The sequence below is a fragment of the Perca fluviatilis genome, chromosome 4 (genome assembly GCF_010015445.1).
Source record: "Perca fluviatilis chromosome 4, GENO_Pfluv_1.0, whole genome shotgun sequence".
Taxonomy (NCBI): Eukaryota; Metazoa; Chordata; class Actinopteri; order Perciformes; family Percidae; genus Perca; species Perca fluviatilis.
Window position 1 is genome coordinate 4,269,253 of NC_053115.1, and position 25,965 is coordinate 4,295,217.

At 42.5% G+C, this 25,965-nt stretch overlaps 1 protein-coding gene across 2 annotated transcripts in view; it reads left to right on the forward strand.

Annotated features, from left to right (window-relative positions):
• The first annotated feature begins 3,689 nt into the window (after positions 1–3,689).
• The window catches only part of fbln2 (fibulin 2), an 88,702-nt gene continuing 66,426 nt past the window's right edge, over positions 3,690–25,965 (forward strand). The window contains exons 1-2 of one of the 2 annotated variants that reach the window (XM_039797519.1): positions 3,690–3,912; positions 10,970–12,912. In XM_039797519.1, coding sequence (XP_039653453.1) covers positions 11,079–12,912 — 1,834 coding nt within the window. In that variant the 5' untranslated portion in view covers positions 3,690–3,912; positions 10,970–11,078. The remainder of the gene's footprint in view (positions 3,913–10,969; positions 12,913–25,965) is intronic. The other variant, XM_039797520.1, reaches the window with a different exon arrangement.

The window sequence follows — 25,965 nt, forward strand, 5'->3', positions numbered from 1 at the left end:
AACTAAAGAAGAAGAGGAGGAAGCATAATGACTGATAGTGTCATGGAAGCACCTGGTGCAGGCTCTGCCGCCATGGTAACAGACGATGACCAACGACAGTGGTGATGAAGATAACGTTACACACCTTTGGCCATAAAGTTCATAATCAAAGTTTTTTTTTTACTTTTACTTCTAATACTTGAGTACATTTAATATCAGAAAATTGCTATGGATACTTAAGTACTGTTAATATCAGACACTTTAAGACTTTTACTCAAGTAATATTCTAAAAGGAAACTTTAACTTCAAGTCATTTTCTGGTAAGATACTTGTACTTTTACTCAAGTATTGCTTTCTGACCACATGTAACGTGAATTACTTTGGAAATATAATAGGTTACCAATTACAAATTATTCTATTTAAAATGTAATAGTAGTGTAACTATTTCAATGAATTTATCAAAGTAATGTAACTTATTACATTGACTACTTTTCTAAATTTCTAATGAATGTTTCCATCTGTTAACCCTTTTAACAAAATTGGAAGCATGGTGTGTCAAGGCCGTTTTACAGTCGCCGCATCCGAGCTTGCGCGCACCAATGTGACGTCAAAATGATGTAGATCTCGCTGGCGCGCCAGGATTTTGCGTCCAGAGGGCGCGCACCACTCTATTTGTGCCACTAGTGTCGCAGCCACAGTATAAACAGTTAGGGCGCTCCCATGATGTCACACCGGCGCTCGACAGGTCGGCTGCGGCTAGTATACCGCACGTTTCACACGGAAGACAGGCATGTCTTCCTTACTTTATTTAAAATGACTGTTGGCAGTTACTGTAAGCTAACTTAACTTACATACCTGCAGATGTTTCCTGAGGTCCAAACATTCTTTGCAGTGTTATGTTCAAACCCTTCTCAGATTTTTGTGTGAAATGTTTTTTATATATTTCCACCATGGAAACATGGTTTTATCCGTAGCCACAGTGGCAACTCTCAGACAGCTTGAGAGGCTATTTAGCTGTCAGACGGGCGGCGCTGCAAATTCAAACAGGAGAACCAATGGAAAGCATCAGAATAGCACCAAACTCTACTAAACGGCTGTGGCTGGAAATGGCAAAAGAAGACATTGTGCACATTAAAAACATGCAAAGCAACAAAATGAATATTTTAACAGAAAATATTCAGATGCAACCCCCATCATAAACATCGTCATAGGGCACTGTAATTTAAATACAAAAAAAAAATTCCCAGTAACTGTACCTTTATTTCATAAAATTACGTAACCCATCACTGGAATTCAGAGGCACGCTCACTTGAATGACATGCTTCTTTATATCCAGGGAGGAGGGCTCGATGTGAGATCAAGAAGGTCATTAAAAACAGGCCTGTTTTTAAAATTTGTTCATGAGCATGAGTAATGATGGGAGTGCAAGGCTCTTGTTTAGCCAAGGTAACAACCTTCCATTTAAGAGGTACATGTTAGACCCTTAAAACCACAGCGGTGGACAGCAGCTAAACTTCACCCTGGGGGACAACAACATGGCTCTGAAGGAGTGCAGCAGCACAGTAACTCTGGTCATACAGGTTGACTTTATACTACAATAAGCAAACAAATAGAGTGGAGGAATAACCTTAACCCAGCTTATCTTCCTTTTTGAGCTGATAAACCTTACCTGAGTTCAAAGTAGTTGACCACAGTGGTGTATGTTGAATTTAAAGTGGTCCTATTATATAGCATTTTCAGGTTCATACTTATATTTTGTGATTCTACTAGAATATGTTTACATGCTTTAATGTTCAAAACCCACTATTTTTCTCATACTGCCCATGGCTGCTAGACCACCCTAGCGGGTCGTCTAGCAACTCTCCATTGGCTTGCAAGCTGGAAAAACCAAACTCTAGTCAGGCCAATCACATTGTGTATAGAGTCGGTGGGCGGGGCTTAACATAATGACGTCAGAGTTGCGACGGTTCTGCGTGAATTCCCCGCTACTTGAAAACAAATAGACGGCTGCTGCTGCTGGTGAACAGCGGTCTTTGGAATCGGATTTGGCCGCGACTCTGGAAGACTTGGAGTTCAGCTTTTCTTTGAAAAGAACAAAGAACGGCACTGAAGTCATTCTTAAAAAAGGAAGATGTGTTCGGAGTTTTGCCGACCGGATACGGCAAAAGTTTAATCTATCAACTAGCTCCGCTACCTTCTTCGTTGCTCTGATTGGTTGTAGAGCTATCCTATTGCGTGCAGAGGGAATTTCAAAGACAACTGTATCCCGCCCCTCGGATTGAGCCCTGCCAATGGTGTGTTCCAAGACCCAACATCTTGATGTGGGTCTGGCTTGTCAGGCTACATGGCTGCTTCCAAAAAAGCCCACTCAGAAGCCTGAGACTGACTGCGACGAAGTAGCCTATATAGCAGGACTTCCACTAAGCAGTGGAAACTAATAGAATATAGCAGCACTTTCTACAGTCAAAAATCGCAGATAAAGGCTTCTAAACCAAATACTACATAACCGGAAAGGTTTCAGGAGTAATGTGACCCGGGAGTGGGGAGAATTTAACAACATTGGCAGCCAAGATTACATCTTTTACTGCCGTTAGCATGTAGCTACAGTACATGCAACAATGTTAACACCGCAGTAGCTTAAAAAACAACAACACTCCAGTAGTTCCTGCCTGGAGCAGATGACCAATCAGAAGACCGGCTTGACGCAGCACTTAGCCGAGAGTAGAAAAAACTGTTGAAACGGGAGCATTCACAACAGTTGGAAATCTCAACGTTGTGGCTCACGGGGATTTCTCTGAAATACGTTGACCTCATTATTTGAAGTTCTGGCCACGTTTAACATGAAAATCCAACATTAAGACATTATAGATATGAATACGGAAAAGCATAATAGTTCCACTTTAAGAAAAGAAACAGATTTATACACACAAAAATCATGCTTCATGTACAGGGGTGTCGGACTAGGGGTGAAAATGGTGAGTAGGGCCCTCATGTGAGGAGGGCCCAAAAAGATGCTAGAATGAATAGCTGTGGATGTGAGGAGGGGCCCATAGAGAATGCCTTTGTACATACAGGGCCAGAATTTTGTGCTACGCCCCTGTTCATGCTCACCTAGTTCTTTTGGGAAATATGCGTATTCACTTTCTTGCCGAGATTTAGATGAGAAGATAGAAGATGTCTGTTAGTTATGTGCGGAGCTAGGGCTAGCCTATCTTAGCATAAAGACAGAGCAGGGGGAAACACGCCTACAAGCTCCTCTAAAGTTCACTATTAAATGCACCATATGTCATTTTCTGACGCTAGGGATCTCTCAGTCAAAACAACTGAATTGAATATAACGTTCCTTTATTTCAAACTTTTTTTTTTAACATAGTTTTAATTTTATTTCATTTTTTTCACATTATTCACATGTGATACTTAAAGCAATATAGGCTACACTCCCCACACACAAATACAGAACAAGAAATACTATTAAAAAAAGCACAAAAAAATATACCGACTGGCTGCGGCAAAGTCTGATAGACAGATGGTTCATCCAATCACCTGCCAGTATGTTTTTTTTTCTACACAGTGACGGTCTTGCCATCAGGTTCGTCTGGTCACTAATAGCTTTATTTTCCTTTTACATTTAAAAATGTCATTACATGTTTTTAGTAACTTGTTCAACATCTGTCTAACCGTCAGATAAATGTCCCCATTTGTAGGCTACCTGCTGCTGTGCTGTGTGGGCCGGTCCAGCCAGCAGAGCCTGCTCTTCATTAAGCTAGCTGGCTTTATGAACCACGATGGGATCTCCCTGGTCCCTCCCCCTCCGCCTGTCTGCCTGGCTGCCCGCTCCCAGCAGCGCTGCGACGGTCAAAGGATTCACACTTTGCGGCGCTCAGAGGACCGGCAGTCGGCGGCTCTCCAGCCCATCAGTCCGTACACAACAAGGTAAAACCAACCGGTGTCTACAAACGGTTTTTACTCGTTAGTCCGTCAACAGTGTCAGTAGCTTTGTACCGAGGCTGTTCGCCTGCTTAAAAACTTTAATTCATGGACGCTGTGGTGGAAACTTTGAAAGGCGCGGAGAACTTTTTTTTTTTTTAAATTTAAGTTGTTAAGTGTTGACTGCAACCTTGCAACCATGTTGATTGTTGTTATCAGGTGGAAAGCGATGACCGGTTACAGTGTTTGTGCACGAGACTTTAACTGAAGAATTTATAAAGTCTCTTTTTTTATGGTTTACACTTTTTGGTTGAATCTGTTGTAAGTGAGTGATTTAAAGGCTAAACAGTTTCTGGTGTTTCTAATAGCTTACAGGTGTGACAGATGCTCGACAACAGCAAGAACACTTCAGTAGACTTTATTAGGGGTGCACGATTCACAAAATGTCACGATTGAATGCTCAAGATTCGATTCAAAATTGATTTTTCGATTAAGAAACGATTCACAGGATGTAAATGTAGTTACTTTGAAAAAAAATTGAAAATATGAATCGATTTTTTGAATTCTATGAATCGATTTTGAATCGGTAGAGCTTGAATCGCGATTTGAATGTGAATCGATTTTTTGCACACCCCTAGACTTTTTGTAACCATCGTGTTGTTACAGATTGTCTGTAGTGATTAGTTAATTGTATCTTATAAAATATTACCGTATGTATGAATCTCCCTGTATTAGGGCTGCTCCATTATGGCAAAAATCATAATCACGATTATTTTGGTCAACATTGAGATAGAGCAGCAAAAGATTCATCGATTAATCGATTAGTAGTCAACTATTAACTTAATCACAAACTATTTTGAGAATAGATTAGTTAGTTAGAGTATTTTTTTATAAAAAATCTCTGATTCCAGCTTCATAAATGTGAATATTTTCTGGTTTCTTCTCTCCTCTGTGACAGTAAACTGAATATCTTTGAGACATTTGATGACGTCATCTCGGGCTTTGGGAAATACTGATCCACATTTTTCACCAATTTCTGACATTTTGTAGACCAAACAACTAATCCATTCATCGTTCAGGATACTGTGACAGTTTGAGCAAATATGAAAAAAAGTTATATTTTTTTTTAATAAAAGTTACCAACTGTAGCTTTAATCGATGACTTTGTTGCAATGGAAGAACTAGAGGGCACTTTTCTTTTCTCGGTTTCTGCTTTATTGTTTGGTGACAGACTACTTTGTGATTAATTTTCAGATGACTAAACAAATTGCTCTTATTCGTGTAGGGCTGAACCATTTGGGGAAAAAAATCAAATTGGCATTTTTCTGCCAGATATTGCAATTTTTCGAACCCTGGACCTCTGCGTCGAGGCATAAACCTTAACGTATATGTGCGCCTGCTCTACCCACTGAACCAACCCGGCCAATTCATTCATTCATTAACCATTCATTTATATTTTAATTTGTTTTACCATCAAAATCTAAAGTTTTTCTAAACACTCTGTTTCCCTGGTTACGCCTGAGGATTTGAATAATACCTGGAACAATCATTCCCATCCCATAAAGTTTTTATACAATGCAAACGTTTTTCCCTGCTCCAGGAAATAGGAAGGACCTCAGATACGAGTTGCCTCCCTCAGCTTATAGAACCCTTTAGCTCAGACAGCTACGAGCCAGAAAGCTAACGCTATGCTAGCATGATTCAAAGTCAATAACATTGTGTACAGTTGGCAATAGGGGTGGGCGATATATATCGTTTACGATAATATCGTCATTGTTGTGTTAACGATGTGCAAATTGACATTATCGAGTATTTAAATTACTTAGAAAACAACACTTCAAAACACGCATTGTAACCGATTGGAACGCTACACATTCACTCATGTCAACAAAGATGGCGGCGCGCGATTGTGCAGCGGCTGCTAGCTCTCCTGTCGGTGTATATTTATACAAGTACAGCCACACTGAAATAATCAATACAGGACTATGATACAGCACAGCCGTTACGAGAGCCTTCCAGGCGGCTCATAGCATCCCGGAGGACATAGCCAGACCGGCTGCTCCAGGTTGTTATCGGCGCTAGCACGCCGAGCTAGCTACCGGCAGGATAAGAAAATAAATCCAGAGGCGGAGCGGAGGACTGCATTTTTGTGCACAATGAATGGAGTACCGACCGCAGGATCGTTGCCCAGCACGTCTCACCTGACCTGGAGCCCTGTCGGGGCAGCACACTGCCATCTACGTAGCCCCTGATGCTAACGTTAGCACAAGTTTGGCTTACTTCTAACCATAGTGAACAAACTGCAGCGCGATCACCTGGAAGGGACTTTTACGAGGCGTCCTTAAAGTCTGTACTCCCCAGCTTTTTTCCAGCATGTAGATTGTGCTACTAGAGGGAAGAACACACTAGACCATGTATACTCTAACATCAAGAAAGCACACAGAACTGCTCCTCTCCCTCACCTGGGCCAGTCAGATCAGGACTATACAGCCAAGTAGAAGGACTATCAGAACCTGGCCTGACACTGCCCTGTCTCATCTCCAGGACTGGTTCCAATAAGGACATGGTTGTGTGCAATATGTTACAGAACCGAGCCCTTTGTTTATTGTTATGATTTCATCTTGCTTGTATGCTGCACAATTTACATTACAGCAGAGGTGAACAACTGAATGTTTACTCAGAGTTCAATGTTCCTACACTAGTTCAATTAGTATAGTATTAGTATTTTGTCTTTGAATTGTTTTTACTTGAATACTTAAATTTAAAGAATTATTTTAAAGAAAATAAATAAGAACTGTTTTCATTCAACATTGTGCCCATTATTATCATCAGTGATTAAGTAACTCGGACTTTTAAAAACACATTTTTAAAGGATATCGTCTAATTATCGTTATCGTCAAAATCTGAAAAAAATATCGAGATATTATTTTTTGTCCATATCGCCCACCCCTAGTTGGCAATCAGTAAAAATAACCTGACAGCATGTTGAACAACAAGACAAGCTAGCTATCCAGCCATGCCATTGTCCCCAAAACAACGTAACGACTTTTACGAACAATTTTATTGCGATGTCGCTGTGAAACAAAGTCAGTGACTTACTTCTTGCAGCATGTGTGTTAGCGCCATCCTGTGGTGTTCAGAGGATGAGGCACCTGAAGAACTGTGTCCTATAACACTTTTTTATGGACACCCTGCAGCCAATCAGAATCGAGTATTCACCCAGACCATGGTCTAATGCGAATTGAACCCCTTCGGACTGATCAGGGGAATGTATGTGTGTGTGTGTGTGTGTGTGTGTGTGTGTGTGTGTGTGTGTGTGTGTGTGTGTGTGTGTGTGTGTGTGTGTGTGTGTGTGTGTGTGTGCGCGCAGGAAGAGAGATAACGGAGGAATCCCTCATTCCTCACTACCCGGGGGAACACCAGGCTGCGTGGGCTACTCAGTCTGCTTTCTTTTGCCAACTCGTGTTATGTCCAGTACAGTAACGCTGTATGTCACTTCCACTGACAGGACTGCAGTGATCCTCAGTTATCAGGCTTTAAATAAACTCGGCTTGGTGACAGAAGGCCTTCGGGCCCAGCTGGGCCTAGTCAGGGAGGCTGTCACAGAAGCTTTAACTGTCAAGGTTTAGGGCAAGAAATGATAATTAATCAACTCTTGTTCTTGTTCTCTGCTTCCTACATTGTATTTTGTGGTTCAAACTAGGGCTGTCACATGTTCGCTACACAATTATCGTGGCCTAGAGAATTCACGATGGTATTATCACGTTATCTGTAGTAAATTTGAAACTTGTTTAGCAAAGGATAATCTATATTATTCATTAGAATCACAATATTATACTCATTATTTCTGTTTTTTCCAAAAAGCACAGATCAACTGATTCTAGGAAAATGCTCCTGAACAAAGAACAACTTTATTGTATGGCTTGTAATGGCTTTAATGGCCAAACACAATTGTTTTACAGTTCAGTTTGCAGGTTTTGAGAACCTGAAACATGAGAATGATAACAAACAAAGCCATCATTTGGTTTCTAAATGAAATGCTTTAGAATAAGAGTTATTAGGCCTACTCCATGAATACTTCCACTGTCCCAACATTCTCTAAGGGCAAGTTGTTGATGTGTTTGGATTAGGGGTCCAAATCTCCAAATCCTCGATTCGATTACATTTTCGATTCTAAGGTCACAGTTCGATTTGATTCTCAATTTTTACTTCATTTTTTTTTTTCTTTTAAAAGCACTGGTTGCTGTGCCATTTTTAGACTAGACTTGTATGTAATATAATATCTGACCTTTGTTCGCAATGTACCACACTACATTGTCAAATTTAAAACATTTATTAACAAGATAATGTAACAGTAACATGTCTTCAGTCAATTGGAAACTTGACAATTTGTCAATAATGTAAAAAGAAAAAAAAAAAGTTTACAGACAATCATGAGGGCAGACTCTTCGCAGCACACGGAGTTGGGTGTTAAAGCCCCCAACTAGGTCTTCCAGGCAGCGCTGCCTGGAAGACATCATAGACAGTATATAAAATGGACCAACAGATCCCTTTGCTCTGGATGGAGACCGGTGAAGGATATTAGAAGCACTTTTCCGGTGCTGGCTGAGCGTTACTGAGCAGCCTCCAACTGAGCTTGAAGATGTAGATGTGACGTGAGCAACCTGTCTGAAAGTGTGAAGTCTTCTAGTAGCTGTGCCGAGAGAAATCTCAATCATTCCCAATCTTACAGAGACGGAGAGCGTAGGTATATGTAAGGAGATAACATAGGCACAGGCTAATTACTGATCACTAACATGCTAGTTAACATTAGGAATTAAACTTAAACAGCTAATGGAAGTCCAAACTGCCTGTGAGCTTCTCCTGTACTATACGGTAATTCCTCTACTGTGCGACAGTAAGTCTCGTGGTTATGACCCAATCGTTAGCCTATTTTTAGAAAAACGTCTGCTACGGAGCCATAACGTGAGATACAAGGTAATGGAGCCTTTTATACATTGTCGAGTTTCTTTAGAAATAAACAATGGACAAATAGAGTCTTTAAACGCTTCAGATGTAAAGTTATTCTCTGTCAAAGTGACGTCAAAATGAATGGCAGTCAATGGGATGCTAACGGCGAGTGATCGTTTGGTAGCATCAAAATAGCGCCATATGAGCTATGCGTTGTGGGAGAGGCTTACCCCCCTGGAAGGCACTAGGATTAGACAATGGTTATGGTTGAAGACGACGGTCGCAGCGTTGCCTTGAAGGCTTAGTTGGGGGCTTAAAACACCATCGAGCCAGCACAGCAGCTGAGCAGACCGACAGCAAAGAGGGCGACTCGGGCAGTCCGCTAACTTGTTGCTCTCTCTAATATGACCAAAATAAGCTGCTCTGTTTAGGCTACAAAACGTGCATGCAGGCTGAAATTCAACCCTGCGTTTTTTTGGGGATGAAGCTATAAGCAGATAGCCTGACAAGCCAGACCCACATCCAGATGTTGGGTCTGTGAACTCACCATTGACGGAGCTCAATCCGAGGGGCGGGATAAACGGTTGTCTTTCATATTCCCTCTGCACGCAATAGGATAGAGCTACAATCAACCAGAGCAACGAAGAAGGTAGCAAAGCTAGTTGATAGATTAAACTTTTGCCGTATCTGGTCGGCAAAAATCCGAACACATCTTTCTTTTTTAAGAATGACTTCAGTGCCGTTCTTTGTTCTTTTCTCAAAGAAAAGCTGAACTCCAAGTCTTTCAGAAGACCGCTGTTCCCAGCAGCAGCAGCCATAAGCCCTGCCCACTGACTCTATACACGATGTGATTGGCCTGACCAAAATTTGTTTTTTCCAGCTCGCAAATCATTGGAGAGTGCCTAGACCCCCCTGGCTGCAAAATAAATTTTCTGCCACTAGGGTGCGTCTAGATTTCTAGGCTAATAAGCAGAAGGAATATCCGCTAGCTGCTAGGCTAATGTGCAATGGTAAACACACAGAATATGGTACACGCACATAGCAGAGCTTGCGACCTGTGGCTTTTTTGTCGACAACGCGAACGTCACTGGAAATCCAAAATACTTCCACACTTTCACACACTTCAGTGAAAGAGGAGGGGGCTCAAGTTCTGGCGATGCGTCTCCAGCATCTGCAGTTGCCATGCTATCTTTTGACTGGCTCTAGCTAAGTTACAGGAGGTTGACTGACTTCAACACGTGTGTTTTTTTTCTGCTTGACAAGCCGACCGGACGTGACATGGGGGCGTGGCAGTATTGACGATTCCATTTTTTATTCTAAAGTTAATTCTTGTTCATTTTGTTGGTTAGATCATTGTTAATTTTTTAAAAATGTATTTATCTGTGTTTTGGGGACCTAAAGATGCTGTTCTGTACTATACATGTCCTGTTGCATTCATCTAGATCGCATCTGAGCTGATTTCTGTCATTCAAACAACTCTGAGTTGTAGTTTAAAACTTTTACAGCCATTTTAATAAAATGAAGGGTTTTATTCGGGGTCGAGTCTATAAATGCAGTTAATCGATACAGGCATGCAGAACTGAAGGCTCGGTTAGCAACAATTAGCTCTGATTAGCGGTTAGCTACAGTTAGCTAGCTCAGTTATAAAGATATGGAGTGGAAGAGACTGCCGCGGAGAGGAGTAACAACCAGACTCTGATAAATGACGTTCGGGGAGCTTTCACAGCGTTGTGGCTGCGTTGTTTCTACGGTTTTATTAGTACAGTTAATCCGACGGCAAGACCACCAGCAGCATGCTACTACTAACGCAACGAAAGCCTCTCTGAGGAAGTGCTATGTTGACGCTGTCATGCAGCACGCAACTTCACGAGGGGGAGGGGCTGGAAGCAGCTGGTCTGATTTTTATCTACCTGGGCGGGTCTTAAGTTACCTGGGCGGGGCGCCGAGGTAGAACCTATGTATGGGAAACACTGGTACATAGTCTTATTGTTAGGACTGTAATAATCAGGGTTCGGGGATGTGATCTCAACTATTGAGCCAGATGTTGGTCTGCTTTCACTTAGTAACAAAAGCCTCTGTCTGCCTGTTTCTCTCTTTCTCCCATTTCCTGCAGAGTAGTGATGGTTCACATGGGCAGAATGCGCCAGAGTCCTTGAAGATAAACTAAAGGCTGCGGACGATACCTGATCATCCTTTTGATTGCTGTACGTACAACTGGTGCCATGGTTGGTCTAATAACTCAAGTTACACTGCTGAGGTGTACTTTTCTCTTCCTCTACATGAGTGTCTGCTTTTGCCAGCGTGACTGCACCGGCGTGGACTGCCCCCAGCTGGACAACTGCATCCAAGAAGTGCTGGAGAGTGGCAGCTGTTGCGCTGCATGCCTGCAAAAAGGATGCACATGTGAGGGTTACCAGTACTATGATTGCCTCAATTCTGGATTCAAGAATGGCAAGGTGGGCGAGGGAGAGTCTTACTTTGTTGACTACGGCAGCACAGAGTGCTCCTGCCCCGTGGGAGGGGGCCGGATCAGCTGCAACTTCATCAGCTGTCCTGATATGCCGCCAAACTGCATCGAGGTTTCAGAGCCTGCGGACGGTTGCATGCAGTGCGAACGCGTCGGATGCGTCCATGGCGAGCAAAAGTACGAGGCTGGACACTCTTTCCACGTTGAGCCCTGCCGGGTCTGCCACTGCCCCAACGAAGGAGGGAATCTAATGTGCTACCCTGTGCCAGATTGTGACCCGCACAAGGTCCATAAACCAATGTTGGCTGCACCAACAGGGGAGGCCAGCAGGGGCAAAAGTTACCCCGACAGGTTTGACCAACATGGGCCGATGGATCAGTTCTCCACACCACATCACCTTCCTCCTATTGGGGATCTTCCTCTCTTCAAATTGCCGCCTTTGGATAAGGAGGAGCCAGAAGATTATGATTACGGTCCTACAGACTTTCCAGAGACCTACCCTCAATCTCTGGTCTTCCCCACCCAGTCGTCCTCATTTAATAAGATCATCTCTTTGTCCCGAGGTTCGGACAGACCTGACAGAACTTCTGCCCATCAGAGCTTTGACAGACAAAGCAAGCTGGAGCTGAGAGAGCGACATGGAGTTCATGACCATTCGGCAGATAAAGTGGAAGTGACAGAAAGTCCCCTGAGACTAGAGCAGAGTACTATCAGGCCACATTTGCACAAGGATGCCACTACTTCTTGGCAGCCCTCACAGGGTCCAACAAGTGCGCAAAGTGTCTCATTCAGTGATCTGACAACACCGAAAGGTGTGGAGAAGCCATTGCCTGCCCCGGAAAGTTCAGACAGGATCATATTTCCACTGAAACGAGGATATGGGAGTGAAAAACACCCAGAGTATCCACATATGAGTCCTGAGAGTGCCGTTCATCATCAGAGAAGCTCTGAGACTAAGACACGTCACCAAAATGCATTGGATAGTGTGACACCCAGTGGTTCAAAGAGTCAGATCAACATTAGTCATCCAGTGAGAGCTACAGACAGTCAAACCAATCAGCAGAGACGATCAGAAAGAGTGAATTTCCAGCTGAACATACTGAAAAGCCCAGAGGGCCCAATCCATTCCCAGGCAAGTTCAAACGGCCACAAAGAATCACAGGGGACGGTCACACAGGACAGGGAGGAAGGGATGGATGAAGAAGAGATTATAGAGGAGGAGGAGGATGAAGAAATAGTAACATTTCATAGTGTCACTGAGCCTGAAAGAAGTGATGTTCCCTACAAGATAAAGATGGAGTTAGCACAACAGTCAGAGATCAGCAATCCAACCAGCAGCTATGAAAAGAGCACACCCGAGCCCAGCACCAGCTCCCCCAGGAGGCCCGAGTACCTGACAACCCCCATGGTCCATTATATAAGCACTACCCAGCCGCCAGTAAGGGTCAAGCTGAAGGAGAGTGAGCCCAGCAGAAAGCCAGGTCAGAGGCTGGTTAACCTTCAGAGTGAAGACCAGGAAGAGGTGACTGAGAAAGAGGAGGAGGAGGAGAGGAAAGATCGCCCTGGTCTGCTTGTCAAACCTGATGGAGGTAAGTCAAGTTTTTTGGAAGACAGTGATGAGTGAGTGTAATCCATATCTTAGCGCAGTGAAGACTCCTGGCAGTTCCAGAGCCGAGGAGTCGCTACAGAAAAGATGCTACGCATAGTTGTTTATCAATTTAAAGCACCACTTGAGCCATTCATGTAGGCTAGGGACAAAAACTTACGAAATTGTCGTGCATGAGTTTGCGTACGATATTATATGAACCCGTTCATGAGAATGTGTTGGCTAAGTTATGACCAGGAAAAACCCTTTTGGAAATGTGGTATTGCTCTGCAGGTGCGCTGGACTGTAACTGAAAAAAATCCTATAGCTATTGATAGCAATGCACTTTATACATGGCATTTGAGCATATTACCATAAAAAATAGAATAACAACACAGATTTTTTATTTGCCTTTTTGGCTTGAGAAAGACTCCCAGCCTTCCTTTCAGAAAGGTTTGGCAACATTGGTAGTTGCTGGGAGCGTCTTGACAGTCTAATAGCCGGGGGTCTAGAGAGTCACTGGTGTTGATAAAAAACCCAGTCAACAGCCTGCAGATTTATTACGGTCATCTGCTTTAGAGCTGTAAAACATAAGTTATTGCCCCTTTAAGAAAAAGATACACAACTAAGGAAATAGCTGACTATAATTCTCAGTAGCAGCCCCCACTGGATCCGCTGTGCCTCCACAACCACTGTGTGCAATCCAGATTCAAGGCCCCAGACAGTCCCCTGAGAAAAACTGCAATCAAAATGCCAGTCACACTCCCAGGCACTGACAGAAAGCATGGTCGCGGGAGATGCTTCACACAATCTGGACTGCTCGTGGCTGTCCGTGTCTTCATTTCCACAGAATCTCTTTCAGCTCTAGCATCTAGCAGACTCTCTGTGTCGAGGTACTCTGCATGTGCTCAGTAAATGCAAGACAAAAGTTTCCATCTCTTAACCGATAATTGCACTTCTTCCTCTGGTATATACAATAGTAAACACTTAGATTATGCGATTTAGAAAAATATGACTCTGATCTGAAATCTGGAAAAACAGAGCACGTACACGAAGCTTAAAAGACACGTCTTCGCAGGGCTCCAGAGCACACGCGACCAAAAATCTGTCAAGTGCGAGTAAACATTTTCATATTGACCGGCGCAGTGGACTTCTGGCTCGCCCGACAATTGAGATATCGCAGCGCACTGCAGGATTTCTTAAAAGTGGTTAGAAATGCTGTCCCACTGCTATGTGTTTGATTAGAAACACAAGAGGATGCCAGTTTAGTTCTGTACACTTTATTTATAACTGTCACACAGTTAGCACACACTTTTAGTTAAAGTAAGGGATAATTAATGAATGAATTAGTAAATTAATATCTAACCTGGTAGCATTATGTACATAATAATAAGATGTGATCCATTAGAATCTGATCATTCTTCGTTATTGTAGAGCTGTTGAGATTAATCGTGTACTACCAGTTTTTCTCTTCACATCTACTTGCGCACGTCCGAGGAAAAAAACAACTGACACAGTGTAGCTAACTGGCTGGTAGCATGCAGCCAAACACACAGCGTAACGTAGCTTAGCAGTAGCCTGCAGTGGCTCTTTTCCAGAAGCCATATGGCCACTGTCGGAGTCGGAGATGACGAAGAAACAACAGAACTGGGAAAAATCTCCTGCTTCCCTGAAGTCACCGGTTTGACAACATTTTTCCTTCCCTATGAGTGAGTTATGGAAACAAACAATGAAAGTAAAGCATGTGGCTCCAACTACACTTCATGGTGCATTCATGTTCACCTCGTTAATGGTGCATTGGAGAAACTCAAACAGTTGTGAAGTACATCTAGTGGCTTATATTGGGGCATTGCCAGCAATGCTGAAAAGAAAATGTTTTATTCAAAACTTTAAATTGTGACCTTGAAATCGAATCGTGACACCCCTAGATATTACTGAAAGGAATGAGAGCAACAAAATGTCCAACTTGTGCTAAACCATTGTTTTCCTTTGAGCACTCAAGATAAAGTTTTTATTGCCAGGGACCTACTATTCCATACATTGTATGAGAAGTTCCTTCGTCGCCTGCTTCATCAGCTCAGCGATGCTAACAAATCAGTCCCAGTAAAAGGCAGAGAGAGGACATTCCTTTGTGACACAAACCAAAGAGTTAATCACTGTGATCGATCTTAGAGAGACTCTGATGTCTTTAAGAAAAACTCATCCTGTCCATAACTCCTGTCCCAGCACGGCCGTGTCACCCGGGTCTGTGTGCCTCCGATCCAGTTTCTAATTCTAAAAAAAAAAAATCTAATTATCACAATAAAAAGCATGCAGATGACTATTTTTATATTACAAAATAAACAGACAAGTTAGAGTCACTAAAGCCATTTGCAGTTTGTCCTTGGCTCTGCCGGCTGCAATTAAAGCCTAAAGGCTGGTTTTATCACCTAAATGCTTCCTCCAACACCAGTGTTGATTAGGGACATTCACATTTGATTATTTATGACTACCTCAAAATGGCAAATATATTAGAGTTGGAGGTTGAGAAGGAGAAGGGTAATTTTGGGACTGAGACAATATTTTAATGTTTTTTTTATTCAGCGACAATTAAAGCAGTAGACATTTTTCCACAACTGAAAGTCAGTTTCCTTATTTTTATATCATTAATTACAGTACAACCATGGTGATTCAACAAATAGCTATGTCCCTGAAAGCTTTTTTTGTTTTCTGTTATTAACACTAGCTGGGAGTTAGGTCTTTGAAAAGGCTTGTGGTGCACAGAAGAAGTGATGAATTTAATGTTTCCGAGTTGTCTGGAATAAGTGGGTAGTTAGCGTGATTAGCGTTAGCTGCTTTGTGCTATGCTGCTATGAATCTATCTCTCTGTTTCTGTCCTTAGTTTTTCATCAGGGTTGCTTTCCGACTTGCATGATACATGCTCCTGCGATTTGATCAGCACCTCATACAAAATTAAGGGGCATGAATATATATATATATATTTATTTATTTATTTATTAGAGGTTAGATTTTTGCGCACATCCGAAGAAAAAAATCAGGCACAGCGTAGCTTACCGGCTAGTAGAATGAAGCTAAAAACACAGGGTAACGTTAGCTTACCGTTAGCCTGCAGCTGCTCTTTTCCTGTTGGAAAAAAAAACGTTAAAATTTTAGTAGAAAAACGACTAACGTTACATTTTCAGAATTTCAGAACTTGGTACCGAAGTATTGGTTCTCATGACGATAAAAGCGCGAATGGCAGTAGAGTGTAGAGGCTACTATTAGTTTAGGTTAACGAAGTTAACGGAATTTCTTTTTGAGTGAATTGGCAAACGAGAATTGTAAAATGTGGACAATAACACAAAAGACACCGTTGTGTCTTGCTTCTTCCGGCCAAATTTTGCAGGCGGGTAAGTGACGCGCTCCTGGCACTGGCGGCATGGAGGGGCATCGTTCATCTGCATGTACTGCCCGCGCTGCAGTGAAACAGAGCTGGTGGTTGAAAAGTTGACCTTCTTAATCAGAGCAATCCCATAGGAACGTAGCAGAGAACTTATCAACCACGAACTAACACAATCTAAGACTCTGTCTGTCGATGTCCTACAAATCAGGGGCATCCAGCTGGACTCGCCGCCTCTCAACAACTCACGAAAATCTTTTAAACAGACGGGCGTCGATCTAAAATGAAGACAGATTTAGCAACTGCAGCTTATTTCACGTATAAAATGTTTTCAGAACCACATTTAGGTGAACTATTTTTATAAGATGAGCAAAAATTTCTAAAGGATCCGCCATGTTGGTTTGTTTTGAAATCCGGGAGTAGACAGCCCACAAATGAAGCGTTCATCCAATCAGCTGCCGCCATCAGTCAGTGGTCATTGAAGAGAAATTGATTCGCCCATCAAACGGCCAATGCTGGGAAACGGGGCGATCCCTGCTTTCAAAAAACGCCCCAGTGGACGCGTACCATGAGAATATCAACTAATAATAATCACTGCATTATAAATAATGTTGGATTACTATCCCTTATTGCTCGGTTTTTGGTGTAAAGCATATGTAATTATGCATTTTAAACAAAAAATGAAGCATTTAATAACTGATTTGAATGTCGTTTAGCATGGCAATGGTCGAAGCTTCGAAGTATTCGGGTATCAGTATCAGTATTCCTGATCTGGCGAGCTCCAGATTTCCACTCCCAGATCAGTCTGGCATCTTGAGACAGAGAAAATTTGGAGCCGTTCGCCAAATGACCGACCAATCAGCGTTGGTTTTGAGGCGGGTTTAGGTGTGACGCAACGAGAAGTGACTGTTCAGTCTAAACAACGTGGCGGCTTCCACGGATGAGATGAGCGTAGCTATCGCAGCAAGTTTTATCCGAATTAGAAAGTATTCCTTCATTGAAAGAAGAGCAAAAAAACTGCACTGGAAGATGTTTTTGCCCTTCTCCCGACTGGTTTCAGCAAGAGTTTGATCTGATTGGTTGATTTGGCCTGTCTATCACCAACATAGGTGGTGATAGACAGATGGTTTATCCAATCATTTCACCCCTTCCCAAAAGTTCTCCAACGGAAAGTTCCCAGATGGATATGCCGAGCAAATGCGAAGTGATTCATCTGGTGGAGTCAGGTTAATTCGGGTAAGCCCTAGACTTAAACTTAACATGCCAAAATATGACAAGTATATTACATTTTTACCCAGAACTTTATTCTTAGCAGGAAGGGAAAAACTGACCCCATAATAGGAGTGGGCATTAGGGAATAGAGAATTTAATTAAGTTCAGTATAGTAATAGAAACTCTTTGTGTGTTTGTGTGCGAGCCAACGTAGAAAACTGACTTGGCATTTAGAGGAAAACAGCAGTGTTTGCCTGTTGCAGTGACACATTCCAGGAATAGTCATTTACTGCGATGAATAAACTCAGCCCCACTGCGGCAGGCACATCCAAAACAAACACACATCAGTTTCTTCCAGATGGTTGTGTAATCATCTCTCATTATATGAAATGATTTCAATGCAGCATTTTGTTTTGAACTTTTAGATCATTCATCCGCTCTTTCTGCTCTCTCAAACAAAGCAGTTTTCTAGTTTTCAGCTTCATTGGATCTATATATCTCGAGATGACTTTGGTGATTTTCCGTTCCAGGATTACGTGCTTATTTGGGTTTAGGATGCTCCACAATTTCATGGGTTTAAGAAATCAATTAAATACAATTTCAACACATTATCATAGAGAACTAATCCTGACATCACACCTGAGCTAGGTTCTGTAACTCAGTGAAATATCTCCTCAAGGCTTTCTTTCGTCAGTCTTTCAGACACATTTTCCCGGGGGTTTTCTATCTATTACAGGTCAAACGGTACATATATTCATCCCACATCGTTCGGCGGAGGATGTTCTGTTCTGTACATGACTTTCTGCAGTTTGGTACCTGAACAAAACATGTCAGTGAGACAGTTTTTGTCTGTTAGTCCGGTTAGGTGTCGGGGCATTGTCAGTTTTACAAATGAGGAACAAGAGCTGGAAGAGCCTCTGATGCCATTTAGATCTGTTGTTTGGGAGCATTATGGGTTTCCAGTAAGTTACAGCATCACTAGACAAAGAGTGGCTGAAAAATGTTGTGCTAACATTGTTCAACCAAAGTTGGGTATGTCTTATGAAAACTAAAACTGAACACCACCTGAAACGGTCATTTTGCCTTTTATCAACTTGGACCCTATTTTCCCAAGCATTGGTGTCCAAGTGACTAATGTGAACAAAAATATTTAAAAATTGATCCAGTATTGAGCGAGACTGCTGTAACCGGCAGCCGCCAACCGGGCTGAAATGTAATCAGATATGGCAAATGGCTTTTGATAGTTTTATTTTGTTTCTGTCGATTTTGAATAAAGTGTTTTACGATGATAAAATTACTGTTTATTTAAAGTGCTCATATTATGCTCATTTTCAGGTTCATAATTGTATTTAGCGGGTGTACCAGAATGGGTTTATGTGGTTTAATTTTCAGAAAACACCATATTTTGGTTGTACTGCACATTGCTGCAGCTCCTATTTTCACCCTGTATGTTGAGCTCTGTTTTAGCCATAGACAGTATATATAAGAATGGACCAACAGATCCCGTTGCTCTGGACGGAGACCAGTGAAGGATATTAGAAGCAATTTTCCGGTGATTGCTAGCTTTACTGAGCAGCCTCCAACTGACAGAGACAACGTAAATGTGACGTGAGCAACCTGTCTGAAAGTGTGAAGTCTTCTGGTAGCTGTGCCGAGAGAAATCTCAATCATTCCCAATCTTACAGAGACGGAGAGCGTAGGTATATGTAAGGAGATAACATAGGCACAGGCTAATTATTGATCACTAAAATGCTAGTTAACATTAGTCATTAAACTTAAACAGCCCATGTAAGTCCAAACTGCCTGTGAGCTTCTCCTGTACTATACGGTAATTCCTCTACTGTGTGACAGTAAGTCTCGTGGTTATGACACAATCGTTAGCCTATTTTTAGAAAAACGTCTGCTACGGAGCCATAACGTGAGGTACAAGGTAATGGAGCCTTTTATACATTGTCGTGTTTCTTTAGAACTAAACAACGGACAAATAGAGTCTTTAAACGCTTCAGATGTAAAGTTATTCGCTGTCAAGTGACGTCAAAATTAATGCTAGTCAGTGGGATGCTAACGGGAGGTGATCTCTTTGTAGCATCAAAATGGCGCCATAGGAGGTTCGAGTTCTGAAGCGAAGCTTACCCCCTTGGTTTTAGCTACAGAGTGAGACATCTCACTTCTGTTCCACCTTTTGTATGGAGTCGCACATGCTCAGTAAGTACTGCTAGCTTGTCAGTTGCAGAGCATGAGGGAGTGCCACGCTAGCAGCTAGGCGAGCATTATAACGTGTGTTACAAAGTGATGCACGTTTGGAGCTATTTGGAGCAGTTTGTGAAGAGTATTTTCTGTTGGAGATGGTAAGTCCCTTTGGGGTAGACTTTGGGCTTTTTCACTTTGTAAACCTATGACGTGCACAAAAAGATATATAACACAATAAAGGAAAGGGGAAAAGCCAAAAAACATCTTACGCTTTAAGAAAAAGGTCTATCTCTGTAGGGTTCCTTTCCGTAATGTTGTCAGACACTTAAAATAATAATCCGAGCACGTGAGTGGTAAATCCATCACTTGTAGTTTAAGTAAATTAAAGGTGCGCATTACCCATTAACGTTACATTGTAGCTTGTCTCGCTGCTGCGACCGCAGCGGTCTCTCTTAATACTGGACCTATTTCAAAGATTGTTGTTCCCATCAGTCACTTGAAAAAAAGAGTCCAGTTATCCTTTAATGCAGAGGTTTTCAAAGATACTGCTGCGGTGAAATGTGTGCGGGTGTTTGGGAAGTTAGTTATTGTAGTTTGGCCCACTTACTGCTTACAGTCAATTCATGATTTGTCCTACCATGTCTTTCGCCATGTAAGTCTATGAAAAGAAGTCCGTTTGGGCCAGAGGGCATCACGTGACAGGCTGGGAGTTGCAATTTGGAGTTGCAAATGTTGCAGTTCCAACATTTGGCCGCTATGTTCAATTTGCTTTAAAAGCCCGGCTTGGGGGCCTGATCTAGCCTTTGTAGATTGATCTTTGCCAGATCAAGCTATTGAGGTAAAGAGGAAAACCTTTAAATGAAGTCAGCGAGGCTCAGCAGATGGCACAAATCATCAGGCTCTCTAATAGTGTTGCTGCCAGTATTGACTTGACCGAGGCAGGGTGTCAGTAACTCGAAGGCAAACAGACCAAAGGGACACAGTCCCAGTTATTTACAATGTCAGTGGAAGCTACGTCTGCTTAGTAGCTCCAAGATAAACGACCCTCAGGTGTTCTACGTCTGCGATGTCTCCAAACCCCCATGCACAAGATCTTCAACTGCCCTGAGGTTGTTTTTCTCATGTGAAGCCTTCTATGAAAGCAGTGTTACACATGATAGATGGGGTTATGGGCTCCGACCCCTTGTTTTTCTGATTGGGCCATTAGTGGGTGGCCCCGCCCCCTGTACATAAGGAAGGCTGGGAGACAGGGATCTCTCTCAGTCAGACTGAAGCCACCCTTGCACCAGGGTGTCTTTCCTTCTGTTGTGTTTATTTCTTTTGAGGATGGAGGTCTGGTAGTCTAGTTTTCGCAGCTTTGTTTCTTTATTAGTTTAGACACAATTTTGATAGTTTAGAGGGGGGGGGGAGTTCTGGGCCCTTTGTCAGTTGGCCCAGGCTTCTTCCCTTCTTTTGTCATTTTTGGCCAGACCTCCAGACTCCCATAGTTTTGGTAAAAATCTTAATTTATGTGAATACAATTACTTTACTTTAACTAATCCTCGGGTAAGGTGTTCTTTAATATGTCGATGGTCACCGTTAGGTTGGGTTTGTTGGTTGTGGCCGTGTCTGACTGTTTCTGTTGTTGCCTTGGGGAGTCAGTATGTTCTACCATCCTGCTGTACCTGGATAATACCGCTGTTATGAAGGTCCACTCCTCTGCACACTCGGGCCCGGTGTCAGCCCGACCTCCTGTATGACCCCAATCACCAAAATAATACCGCATTCTCTGCAGCTAAGCTTATAGACCGCACAGATGACTACTGAGAAATATGGGCCCCTGAAGATTTCACATTGCAGTATGCTGGTGTTGTACTGTAGTGCATGGTGCACGAGCCTAAAGGTTGTGCCAATGTTTAAATGGTGGTCCAGTAAAGAAAAAACCTGATCCTAGCTTGGACTGATCCTATTTGTATCATTGTAATAACACTGTACTTCCGTATTTCCACTGCCTCCAGCATTTTTCCTCGGCTCTGAATGGAATAAAGCTCAGCTCTGAGTGGAAGATCAGAGACGTTTTTTTTGTTGTTGCTATTGTTATTCCCAACAATGGAGAGAAGGTCTTTTAAGATGTCAGCATTAAAAACAATTGTCATAGATATCGGGAATAATGGATGATAATGATTCTCATCTGCTGTTACATTTCTTGCATATAACTCAGCTTGGTGGCTTTCTTTTACATATCTTAAGTGGATCTGGGAAAGCTTTCGCCTATCGGCGCGCTATCTCCCGCTTTGTTCTCAGCCAGAGAATTTGTCAGAGCCATTTTGCTCTGCGGCAAGAAGCAAACCGTCTAAATGAAGCAGATGATGATGTAGAGTGGGTCCCTCATCTGTCAGCAGGGTTGTTTCTCCTTATCTCTGAATGTGGAGAAATAGCTAGGCCATGAGCACGGGCTGCATATTTTTGTTATGACCCCCGTCACGTTTGCTTTTAATGCCAGCTGTAAAGTGGAGCATCAGACGGCTAATCATGCGGAAAAACTGCATTTCTTTTTGTTTGTTGGACTTAAGCGTGAGACAGAGTCAACAACTGCTTGGATGTACTGCTGTCGAGTACAAAAAAAATCTTTGTTTCTTCTTGAGGAGGAGTAGCCTGACGTGGTCATACTCAGATTCTAGTCAGAATATGAGTCTGAAACCGCTCCATTGGGCTGTGATTATGGGGTGTGTTCCAACCGAACCAGGAAAAAAAATGCCTCTGCATTCATTGGATAGACCTACATCCAATCAGAGCAACGGAACTCAACTCAGCTGTCAACAGAACTCAACACTGTGTATCGTCTCCATAGCAACCACTCTTTGCACAATGCATTCGTTCTAACTTCCGACTTTTAGACCTTTTTGAAGCTGGATATATCATTTGTTGCGTGTAAATATAAATGTGGATAACGTTAGTGATAGTGACATGCTTGCTACAGTCGCATTTCAAGATGATAAATCGGCGAAAACACGTTTTATTTCTCTGATTCACGGCTTTGTTCTAGCGCTAGGCGCTCCCTCTCTTCAGTCTCTCTCTATGTCTCTCCACCATATAACGCTCTCTCTCTTTCAGTCTCTCTCTATCTCTCTCCACCATATAACGCGCCTCTCTCTTCAGTCTCTCTCCATCTCGCTCCACCATATAACGCTACAATGCTTTCGGCAGTTGTTGAGGCTCCTCGCTGAGGGTTTTTAAAATGAATGCGCTGTCGATATCTTCTGTAACAGACGCGATGGTGGAATCTACACATCTCAACAAATTCAACCCAAGCGTTCTTTGGTGACGTGGTTGATTCTGTTACTGTTGATCATCTGTCCGACAATCTGATTGGTCCGAACAGATCCTGTTCGGGCAATAATTTCTTCTCAACGGAGCGACTCCAGACCGAACTTCCCGACCTCGAATTTTGTGGGCGGGGCTAAGTTCGGCTGGCATCCAGGCTAGAGGAGGAGTGGAGATAATTATGGAAACTAATCGTAATCAAGGAAACAATCCCTTTTGTAATAACAGTTTTGGAGGAGAGCATGGGGAACAGTCAGATGTTGAGGCTTCAGAAGCAGAGCTCTGTGTTTTGCTGCCAAAGGAGTCTGAACTGAAGGAGGAATCAATATGAGACAAGGAAAATTAATATACCGTGATGTACACCGTTAGACCATGCCTCCACAACAGATAAGTGAGGCATGAAAAATAAATGTAGCTTTGTAGTTTTGGTGAACTGGCCCTTTAAACCTTCATTATCAAGAGAATATATTATAGCTCACCATACATACGTACACTGAAAAGTGCTATGTAGTAAGTTAGTAACCTGTGTAATCTGATTTCATTGTCAAAAGGAATCAAGCCTGACCAGTCTTTAAATAAAGAAGTGAGAATACTATACTTTACTGTGCAGTGGGGTTACTTAACATACAGAGCTTAAAAATTACTTAGTAACCCAGGTGGCATTTCACAGACGCTGAAAGGAAAATGTTGAGGAATTCGGCACTGCACCAAAGGGCCTCACAACTCTCCATGAATTGTGAATAATTTCATAACATTGCAAAAGTCTTATAAAGCAGCTGTGGAAAGTAATTTGTATGGATATCAGGCAGAAACTGTGTGTTGGTTGTACTTCAATAGCAGTATGGATGAGTAGTCTGATGTATTTTGATTACTGTTTTTCACTACCTCAGAGCTTAAAAATGTCTTCAACGTTCTGCACACCAAGCTAGCGCCAGCTTTAGCTGGTAACTAAGGAATAGTCTGCCGATTTTCACAAACAGCGCCAGTACTTGAAGGTCCGCGTTTAGTGCCGGCAAAGCTCCGCAGGATGACTCGCTTCTCAAGGCTTAAAAGTTGACGACTTACCCTTTCGGACGCAGCGACGGCGGCTCTGCAAAATAGTCTCAGGAGGAAACTTGTTTTGATGGAACATTTGAACCCGCAAAAGAAAACGCCACATACAATATTAACTGAACTGTTCACACAATACTGTAATGTGAGCTATTTAAATGACCTGGATACATGGTTAAACGTCATTGGGTCTTACCAGCGTATCACAGATAGGTCTGGGACAATTTGTCATCGATTACGTAAATACGTCGCCAAAAATAATTTGCGTCAATAAATAAAATAAATAAATAAAACTTGCGTGCAAATTAATTAATGTAATGTGGAACTAATCTAATGTGGAACTATTGTTGGATACGCAGGTTCTAGGGACACCTAAACTGTAGCTCCGCCTTAGCTCTGAAGCTAGCCGAGCTCCTCTGGCTACATGCAGTTTTTTGTCAGGTCGGCGGTCCAGTGAGTCAGAGTCAGAGATCGCAGCACGAAAGAACGAGTATGGCGAGTGGTGGCGACCCACAAGAGTTCCCCGCTGGCCTCTTTAAGATCGCAAGTTTGGTAAAACTTCGAGACTGTACGGCTGGAGCCTCCCGTGTCATGTCCTCTCGTCTCATGCCGTCCCCGCCTCGGGAAATGTCGGTCTTCGGGTCAGTCCCAGTAGTAGGCTACAGGCGAGAGCGTGGTGGATAAGACGAGGACTGTGTGTCAGCGTTGTTCAGCAGTTGTTGGGTATGTGAGTGGAAATACATCTAACATGCTAACGCATATCCAACGCCATCACCCAGATGTGCCAATCACTGGAACGAGACAAAAACAACTGTCCAACTTCTCCTCTCTACAGTGCTTAACCAGCCTTTAGATACAAATAATTAAAGTTAAATTGAAGGGAGAAGTGCTTGGATGTTAAACAAGAGCTTATTCATTATTTTACCTACTGTTAAAAAAAAGCAAATCCAGGTTAATCTCTCATACACTACTCTTTTTGCACTTTGTTTACTTTAAGTTTTATTTTTGTATTCCTCCTGAAAGTGACTGTATTTTGTGGTTGGATTGATCGCCTACATCTGGCTTCAGGTTGCACTACAAATTAATTTTACTCAAACTGTGCAGTGTTAAACAATTTTCTAAAAATAGAGATTTGAACCTTATTGATTGTTTTGTGTAAATTGTTAATAATTGAGCAATGGGAAAATAATCGCTAATTGAAAAAATAATTGTTAGATCAATCGAAAAATGAATCGTTAGATTAGTCGACTAATCGAAAAAATAATCGCTAGATTAATCGTTTAAAAAATAATCGTTTGGGACAGCCCTAATCACCGAGTGTATTTTGTCCTCCGCAATCCCACCAATCGGTCCCAAAACATCCCAGTTAGAGAGAAAATGCCCTAAACATATTATTTGTAAATCTTTCCAATCATTACCCGAAAGAACCAAACATTCCTGCCTTGTTGCAGGGTTTCAGCCTTTATCCCGGAAATGTACTTCTGTTGATCCAGACTCTCCAGGCTGTGATCACAGGCTATAGCCTGTCAGTTGAAATCCTGTATAAGCGACAGGTGATTCCAGCGCTAAAACCTGCTCTAACTGGCAGATGTGGCCTCTGGCAGGAAGCATCTGGACCAAAACCTCCGCCATAAAAATAGTTTCTTCCCCACAACTTCCCCCCCCCCCACCCCTAGTCACTACACACACTAATCTCCATCCTGGACTATATGCACACAGTGCTTAAACTACAGCTATTTTGTATATGTATTTGTCTCTGTATTTATTGTTTTGTTTTTTGATTAATGTTTAATGTTGCGCTGTGGAGGAGAGTCTGGCTAGTCCACACAGCAATCCAGGATGGGGGGAAAAAAACGTGCCCTGCTTTATTGGCATTTCAGCAAACCAATCCCTATCGCCATGGGTGGCGCTAAGCGCCACGCA